At 38.4% G+C, this 9,691-nt stretch overlaps 1 protein-coding gene across 1 annotated transcript; it reads right to left on the bottom strand.

The window, feature by feature from the left end:
- Positions 1-4,524: 4,524 nt before the first annotated feature.
- On the bottom strand, positions 4,525-6,100 carry LOC121770615 (ena/VASP-like protein). The gene is made up of 3 exons (XM_042167369.1): positions 5,151-6,100; positions 4,921-5,002; positions 4,525-4,828 (listed from the first exon to the last, which is right to left on the bottom strand). Exons 1-2 carry the CDS (start codon positions 5,949-5,951, stop codon positions 4,931-4,933), a joined length of 873 nt encoding a protein of 290 aa, XP_042023303.1. The 5' UTR covers positions 5,952-6,100; the 3' UTR covers positions 4,525-4,828; positions 4,921-4,930.
- Between the last annotated feature and the right edge of the window lie 3,591 nt (positions 6,101-9,691).

The raw sequence follows: 9,691 nt of genomic DNA, 5'->3' as shown, positions 1-9,691 counted from the left end.
TTTTATTGTCGAACATAAACACATAATTTTGTACGTTAATTGTGTCCATGTGCAAACAAGTAATTGAAATTAGACTAGTAAAATTTACTAAAACTAAGCAACCAAAAGAAACGGGCATCCTAATTTAAAGGGTTCTTATCATCGCTTGGTTAATTTAAATCCTCCTTTTAAGTTTGCAGTTGTTGTTTTCTTGCTTTTACTTAAAATTATGAGGGCTTCTTTTCTGGATTAGTTGAATATATGTTGGTTTGGTTTTAAGTGAGTATGTGAATGTATAGTTCAATTGTGTGGTGTTGAACATCAAGACAAGATTTGAATGGGATCCAATAAATTGTGTAAGAGAATATTGATCAATGATTGCAAAAGTGTTATGCCTATCTGACATAGCATTGCATGTTTTTAGGCCTTCAACTTTTGACACAAAAATGTTGTTATCATTCACTTCTTGGCTTTGCAATTTGAAATTCCACTAATTTAAGGAAAGAATGGGTGATAACCGATAAGTGAGTTAGTTATAAAGTGGTACTTGTCCGTTTGTTTTTTACTCTCTTTTTAGTTGTTAATATAATCATTGATATAATATGCTATAATAGTATGCATTAATAAAATCCTATAATCGTATGCATTAGTAAAATCATAGTAGGTTAACAAATAGTATAGCATACCATTAGCTGAATCTATAGGGCCGGCTATTTTCGTAATAATTTTTCTGTCCTTTTATACTGTACTAATAAATAATTGGATGGAATAAAGTCAATAAAGAAAATTATCAAAGTAGAGAAAGTTATGCTTGAATGATTAACTAAACGTCGTCAAAATCACATCAACATTGACCGGTCAATTACAAGGTTTATTCAACAAAATTTATTTCCGGTATGTTGAATCTACTGTATTTTTCCATTAATGATTGAATCTACTAATATATATAAATAATAGAGAAAAATCTACATAATTGTAGTATATTCGTACTACCTTTAAATTTTGAATTGAATTGAATTGAATTGACTTGGTTTTATTTAAACTAAATTTAATATTGATTATGTTAGTATATTTTCTTATTAAATTTCCCCACTATATTTTTGAATACTTTGCTTTTATTTTTTCCATGATATAAAAATCTCAAGAATATCTAATGAATCGGTAATAATGGAATACATAAAGTAACATTAAATCAAATATATCGCCGATATGGTGAGATCTTTCGTTTCTTTTAGGCGCAATAAAATTCAATTTCCAAATGATTTCCCTTGTTCAAAAAAAGGAGGGAAATATAGAGTTAATATGATATCTCAAATATGAATACCTTCTCTCGAATATTTGAGTCATCAGAAAACTTTTAACACATAAATATATATATCGGGCCTTAGAGCATCCCCAACGCTTGGGACCGGGCTGCAATGAGCGAGTCCCGACCCGGGCCTTGCGTTAAATGTCGACAGTTGCGGCCTGGGACCGTCCCGAGGACGCAGTTGCGTCCAGGGCCGCGCCCGCGGTCCGGCCCGACTCAGGGTTAACGAGACTCAGGGTTAACGACGCCCGTGCCACAATGAGCGAGTCCCGGCCCGGCGTTAGATGTCTTCGGGCCCGGCCGCAAGTCCACTCGATTTTAATTTTTTTATTTTGTTTGCCTATTTATACAATTATTGTGCTCCATTCTACCACTCTTTCACACAAACTCAATTTCATTCTTCTTGTATTCCAATATTTCCGGCTTCTATGAATTGGTTTAACAGCGACCAACGACAGATGGACGATTTCGTCAACGCCAACAACTGGCACGTGCCGCCGACGCCCGACCCAAATGCAACGCCTAGTCCGGGGTTGCCTACCAACATGGAAATAACATCACCCGTTAGCACTGATGAGTATGACATCAGTGATATGGAGCCCGCTGAAGGGAGGGGGAAGGGCAAGGTTGCGGATGAGGAGGGGCCGAAGAAGTATAGTCCGCAGGAAACAATGTGGCTGGCCAAGAACTTCGTCGACGTCTCCGAGGACGCTATCATCGGCAACCAACAGAGCGGCAAAGTGTTCTGACAGCGGATTGCAGAGAAGTACAACGCTGGTCGACCTAGAGGGTTGTTCGAGCGTAGCTACGTGAAGCTACGCAAGCATTGGGGTCGGGTCCAGAAGGAGATGAACAAGTGGAATGGCAAGTGGACTAACGTAGTTCGGATGTGGCCGAGCGGGCACAGCAAGATGGACCTCGTGGAGAAGGCCAAGGAGGATTTCTTCTCTGACGAGAAGAAGCACTTCAGGTACTTCGACGTTTGGAAGCTTGTCGAGAAGAGCCCAAAGTACACCGGTGAGGCAGAACTGGCGGCAAGTGGGGGGCGCCAAAAAGAACCATGGTTTCCGCTGCCGGACACTATTCTTTGAGCGAAGGAGGTCCGCCAATCGACCTCAATGTGACAGACGATGACATCTTCCTCTCATCCCCTGGTACTCAAAGCCGTCCGATGGGCACAAAGGCGGCAAAGAGGAAAGCGAAGGGGAAGGCAACTGCGAGCTACTCCGCTATGCCGCCGTCGCCGCCCAATCCTTCCCTAGATAAGATATCCGACTCTATGTCGGATATGAGTATTACGTTGCGGATGAGCCAACTGACAGAGTTGTGGCATGAGACTCAAATTTAGGGAAATGATGACGTGGGGAGAACTTGGAGCCTGAATTTGGGATGAGGTTGGGGATGCTCTACCAATAATAAAATTGCATGGAACAGAAATCCCAATTGAGGTCAAAAGAGCCCATTCCGAGGCCCAATTTTAAGTATTAAGAAATAAATTAGCGATGCTTTCATTTGCATTTAATAAGTTTATCTGAAGATATTGAGCCCCAAATCTACATGAATGTCCGTAGCATTTATAACGGTACACGCTAAAGAAAAGAATCTGCACTGATTTATTGTAATATACATAAATTAAATTATATTTTCACATATAATATTCACCAGCACCTCACCTCCATTCATAGGGGGCTTCAAATCATCATGTGCTATTAACACATAAATTTGGCACCCCTAAACTGATTGATTAATCACTGCGTAGGTTCATGTCCTGAGTTCAGCCATCACGAGCTCGATAATTAATTTGCGAAGCTCAGGACTTTCGAATATATTGGATAATTATGATTCGTCTCTAATGTATATCTTCATATTTTTTGCATTTTTCACAAGTGATTTGCTTGTAATTAGGTGATAAAGCATTCTAGGATATCGACTGCGAATAATTTTAATAGTAAAATAGTGCTATTTGAGACTTGACTGCATATTTCCTGTCACCAAATAATAATAGCAGTACTAGGAATGAAATAAATAGATCAATAATAGCCAAAATTAGATGACATAATAATTTGGGACTCAAGATTAGCCTAATAAACAAGAAATTTGGTAAAAAATAATTCGCACCTCTTAATAGACTATACGTAGTGGTGGAATGCACGACTGCTTCCCAGTAGTCAAAATATATGTTAGTACTTGCTATTATAATTTTTAGAACAATAAATAGACTATCAACAAAAAACACCTCTTTCACAGTTTTATTTTTACCAGTCCAAACATTTTTCTTTTCCTTTTAAAGTTAAACAAATCACAACCAACCAACCATATCAACTCAAGCTGCATCCGAATTTGAAATCAAATAGTAGTAATAACAAATCTAGGGAGGGCGGGAACAAAGTACACACAAATTTACACCCCACAATTTCAATATTCAGAATAGTGATCTTATACGAAAAGATCATCAAAGAATCAGTGTGAGGGAATGTTTTAAGTTGAGCAAAAGACTACGAGGGTCTACAAAGTCGCAACGATGTACCTCCTGCCTTGCGGGCTTGATTTCAGAACACGATATCTGAAATCTACTAATGGTGCAAAAACAGATCAATGAAGAGGCAAAATGAGACGACGGATGCACCAAGAAACATAAACAGGCCATAGGACCAAAGTGGAAAATGCTGGAGTATTTGACAGAAGCCTGAATATGGAAGGAAATGGAGGAAACAGAGATGTGAAGTCTCAAGAAAACTCACTCTCAAGAATTAGAAAGTACATCTCTAACTTCTATGGTGATGACCAAATTGACAATACAAACGCACAAAATATGTAGCTGGGAAAGACAGTTGAATCAATAGTTTCAGTCAATCAGCCTAATTCAACTTTGTTTCTTCAGGATGGGTTTATGCAGAAACAAACAAAACAACGAGCTTGAGGCTTCTCCATCAGTTGAGTTTAATGGGCATTGCTAAGAAATCGAAGCCTAAAGGAGTTCAAGTTACCATCTCTGATGAGAAATGCCAATGACAAGCACCAATTAACATCTATCAATATCCCACAAACTAGCAAGTACTAACATGTAACAGGAACAAACAAATCAAATTTCTCAGAAACTATGTGCATAAATCACAGCTATCATTACCAAGTATATCATAAAGCACCAAACGCATCAACAATGGGGTCCAATCAATAGGGTAAAGACACTAAGGAATGCTTGCAGTTTGTAAAAAATGAGAATTTGAGATTGGATATATCATAAAGGATAAGTGTTCAAATGAGAGAAACTACAGAGAGAAAAAACTCCTCACCAACTTTTCCACTATGTGAACTTTATTCTAAGAAAAAAAGAAACATATATATGAACAATTATAATCAGTGAAAGAAACAAAAATCAGAATCCCCAAAGAAGCTAAACCTTTCCCTTCAACACCAAGAGGAATGCAGTAGCTGGCGTGAACCTGAAATTCACAATGCTGGTGTAATAGGCCTCTATATTAGCACAATCAACCATGTTTTAGCAGTAACGAGCAAGAACAGTCCTATCACCATTGAAAACTGCAAATTGAGCAATGAATCAGACTCTAGAACAGGAATTCAAATAACAGAATCATGTAATTGAAAGCAAAGGATTTCAATTTTAGTAGTACCTCTTTGGTATCATGGAGCAGCTTCAATAACCTTATACATATCTGGTGTAACTTCGGTGAGCCACAATCCCGGAAATAAGGTCTGCCGAAATTCAATAATTCAATAATTCGTTAGAATTGGATCAATCTATGGAACAGTGATGCACGTAATTTAGAGGATCAATGAAAGACAAATCAGGCGAAGAAGAAGTTTGTTCAATTCGGAATTTGAAAAATTCGAGGATGCTTACATCCATTTGTTTCTGAACGATCCGAGCTCTCTTCTTCGGTCTACGCGGCGGCCGGTGCCCTACCATCGCGTAGAAATCCTCCTCGATTTCTCTTTTCGATAGCGCCACCGAGAACTTCTCCCGCTCTCTCTTCTTCCCACCGCTCGCCGCCGACGGGCCGCCGCCGTCACTCGTATGCATCGGCGATTTCTGCCCCGACCCCGCCGCCGCCCGAATCTGAGAAGATCCCGCCGCTCGCGGCAAATCCAACCGGAAACTCTTCCCGCCGCCGGAGGATGAGCCACCACCGCTTCTCCCCAGCTCGGCTGTTCTGCTCGCAGCTCGCCGCGTCCTCAAATTCCAGGGGCAGTAACCCTCGCCCTCGGCATCGGCGGCGGCCGGCAGCGGCGGCGGCGGAGGAGGAGGGGGCGGGGGCGGCAGAGAGGCGGAGACCTCCCCTTCCTCGAGGCCGTCCTTGAAAATCGCATCCTTCATCTTATCCGCCGCCGTCTGGAGATCGAGCATAACTTTCTCCCTGATCGCAGCAATTCCGTCACCGGCGTCGTCGGAGAATCTCCGGCCGCCGTAGGAGGGAGTGACGGGGTGAGCGAATCCGTCCTTGTCCCGCTCCCTGGTGGTGCGGCGCTGCTGGATTGGGTGATCGGAGCCACCGGAGGATCCGGCGGCGTGGCGGCGGAGCGGGGAGGTCTGGCCGTCGGAGTTGACCCTCATGCAGCGGAGGATCCTGTGATTTCCCCAGCGAAGACCGCACGGCATCGTGAAATTGTGCAACGCCTTGGATCGTTCCGTCCCCATAGCCATGAAGATTTCTTCACGAATCCCTCTGACTCTGAGGAATCCCCAAGCTTCAATTCGAATTCGAATTCGAAGCAAACCAGGGTTTGTTTGTTCGCTTGTATACTTATATACGTTTTCTTGTTTTCTCTCTCAATCTCCTATTTTGCGGTGTGAGGAAATTATGGGAAAATCGCCGGGAAGGGGAAAGCAACCACTTTTATATACGGAGGTGGAAGGGTGCTTTCGTCATTTCCCTACATCCGAGCCTCTCGTAACGTTCAGCTTTAATCATTTTGAGTTCCGCTGTGGTTAGGGTGCGCGGCTACCCCAAACACGACTTTAGCATCATCTCAAACAATTCCTGCGCTTCTTCCCTTTCCTATTTAGGTTATGTTTATGGGTCAACTTGTTTTACAATTCATGAATATTATATGTTCTTTTTTAAGAAATAAATATTAAATTTATTCAGGATTGATAACGATTTAAAAAGGTTACTTCTTTTCTAATATTTCATTGTGTAGATTTTCATTATTCAAGATATATCCGAATTACAGATCAATCCATATCTTGCGTGTTAAATTCTAAAGGCATATATAAATAATTTTCGATCATAACAACCTCTTAATTTGTATAATTATGAAATTGAACATAGTTAGCTTTTACAAGCTAGGTGGAAGTATAAAGACGAAAATTAATTCAGAGATCAAATATCAAATGCGCTTTATGAAGCCAATAGCCATCTTATTAATTTGATTGAATTCCTACAATTTTTTGGACTCTTTTTTTCGATGTAATATAAATCATTGCATTTTTTTGTAATTTTTCTAATAAAATGCAAAAATTTTAAGCTGTAGATTTAATATTTAGAAAATCATCAAACTATTACTTTTCAAATTAAAAAAAAAACCCAGAATCTGCTAGGGTTGATAAGTGTTTTTTTACTAGGGTTGATAAGTTAATTTTTTTATGTATTCGTCATTCTTACTTATTTGATTTATTTTTACAATATATATTTGATTATAGTATTTGCTGCAGTAAATCGATTAAACTGGAGAATATCCAACCAATGTTATTGGTTGAACCATAAATCGATAATTTCACTGTTTCAATAATTTTTGTAAAGAAAATATACAAGTTCAGATACAAAATCAAACTAATGAGGATTGAAAATATATAATCTATCATGCAAGAGTCTACTACTTAAACTTGTCGGAGGAAGCTCTAAAATTTGACCGTCTCTAAATTCAAGTTCAGATACGTAATGTGTAACGTGACCAAATTCAACAACAAAATTTCAATTTCAATCGATGTCACATGATGAACCATAACTGTGTTAAACTCAAAGATTAAAACACACAGACCCTCTTTACTATGAATCAACAATTGATGGACACCTCAAATTGGCCCAAAATCATGACGACAACAACAAAACTACCACTCTTTGCATCTGCCATTAGTAAACCCAGTGATCTTGTCAGATACTCCCTACGTCCCGTAAAAGTACACGGGTTTTAACAAAAAAAATTAATAAAATATGAGAGATATTGAAAGAAAAAGTGATTGGAGCATTTTTAATGGAAAAAATGAGAGAGAAAAAACTTGCCAAAAGTAGAAAGTGACTAGTTTTGTGGAACACTCCAAATTGAAAAAGAAAAACTATTTTTATAGGATAGATGAAGTATAAAACATGAAAAAGTATCAATCTCTGCTGGTAAAATAGAACATACCATAATATTAGCAACAAAATTATGCTTCTGATTTTTATTATATTGTTTATGAATTATAATTCGTACTATTAATGTGTTATTGACACTCATGTTAATATAATTCTAATGGTTTATTGGTTTGCTTGACAAATATTTTTACATTATGAATAATAGGAATGTATACCTTATAAGGATGAAAAATTAACGTCAACGTACAAATTTTGGTATTGTTGATCAATATTAAATTTCGAGTCGAATGTACAAAATTTCAAAAATCTTGAGTCGTATTTATGAGTCATAGCCTATATAAGTTCGCATAGAAGGTTCTTTGATTTATAAATGTTAATCATTCTTAAAGTAAAAAAGTGACTACTCAATCATTATTCTTTTCTTTTTTTTCAATTATAATATAAGAATCTTAATCCCATTTGACTCAACTATGGGTCAACCGTCGTTAGGGCACTCACTATAGTGGATATCCGGACGATCGCATCATCCGGGCTATTGTCCACTATAGCGGATGCCCGCCCCAAGGCCTCGCCTTCGCCCCATCCACCTGCCCTATGTATGGTCAGAGAACTAAGTTCGAATGATGGTTTTCTAATTTTATTTTTCTCATTTCCACTCTATAAATACACTCCATTTCTCATACCTTCTCATCTCTTTCCCCAACTCACTTCTTTCTCACTCGAGTGAAATGAATCTCGCGATGACGCGACTTCGACTGCCCTAAATCGGCCATTGATCGGGCCCCTGTTGAATTACCAGTATGCGGTATTACGAGCACATGGTCCATATTCGGGGTTAACCCCCGACTTGAATTAGGTTCTAGCGACAAGGACTACAATGCGTGCCGAACAAGCTCATTCTCGCCTCCAAGCCAATATGATCGAAGAAATCTTGTCACGTAACTGTTGAAACTTGCTTGTAGCTTTTTTTAGTTATTTTAGCGTTGTACTTTTTCATATTTTTTATATCATGAATATTTTCGTATTGTGGTTTTAAATGTGTTTTATTTTGCTACTTCTTATTATTTGAACCACAAAAATTAAAAAGAAATACAAAATGGTTATCAAAAGATAGGATGAATATATAATCTGAGCTATTATTAGTGTATGGACTGGAAGATAAAATACTGACAGATAGAAAAATGGAAATAAGGCTGTTGTATAGTCCATGTGAATGACCTCTGCCCACACAATAAGCTTTTTGAATGAATTAGTATAATGTAATATTAGTAGTAATATATATTCCCTCTGTTCCATTTAAGATATCCACCTTTTATTTTTAGTTTGTCCTACTAAAAATGTTCACTTTTTATATTTGGAAATAAATCTTTTTCTCCCCTCTCTATTAAAATATTCAACTAATTCTTTCTCTCTATTTATTTTATTCAACAATTTTTCTTAAAATTTCATATCACTCAAGAATGTGGACATCTTGAGTGAAATGTGAACTGATGGAATAGTTAATACATTACTAAATGAAGAGTAACTAATATCTTGTTTTAATACTTAATACTGACTAGACCGCCACAATTAAGGAATATAACTATTGAATCATTACCAAAAGGGTTTTAGAGCATCCGCAGCGGTGAGCAGGACGCCGTCCGTGCCAGCGGCACGGCACCGCTGTCCGCCGCTGCGCTCTTGCCGCAGGTGCGGCGCTGCTCGATGCATCGAGCACGTCCGTGCCAGCGAGCAGCTGACGTGTCACGTTCCGATTGGCCAACGGCATTTCCGTTGGAAATTCAATTTTTTTAATCGAAAATAATACAAAAAATAAAAATAAAAAATTTCAGAATCCCAAAAATCTGGCCTTTTTTTTACCGTTTTTCTGGATTTTTTTTTAATTTTTATTTTTATTATCCCTAAAACCATCTATAAATACACACATTCATCGTCCATTTTTCACATCAAATCATCTCTCATTCATCTCTCATTCATATTTTTTCATACAACTTATATCTACATCTTTCTCTCTCACTCAAACCCTCAAACGGATTTCACCCATCTCATTGCGGAAGCGGAGCGCGAAGAACAAGAATACTATGAACAA

This window comes from Salvia splendens, chromosome 16 (assembly GCF_004379255.2).
Source record: "Salvia splendens isolate huo1 chromosome 16, SspV2, whole genome shotgun sequence".
NCBI lineage: Eukaryota > Viridiplantae > Streptophyta > Magnoliopsida > Lamiales > Lamiaceae > Salvia > Salvia splendens.
The sequence above is the reverse complement of the archived record's forward strand: the minus strand, read 5'-3'. Positions and strand labels throughout refer to the sequence as shown.

Excerpts from the sequence above, each read along its gene's own strand:
- LOC121770615 (XM_042167369.1), bottom strand. The coding sequence starts at position 5,951 with ATGGCTATGGGGACGGAACGATCCAAGGCGTTGCACAATTTCACGATG. Across the intron at positions 5,003-5,150 it reads TCGTTCAGAAACAAATGGAT|ACCTTATTTCCGGGATTGTG; the intron begins GTAAGCATCCTC and ends GAATTTCGGCAG.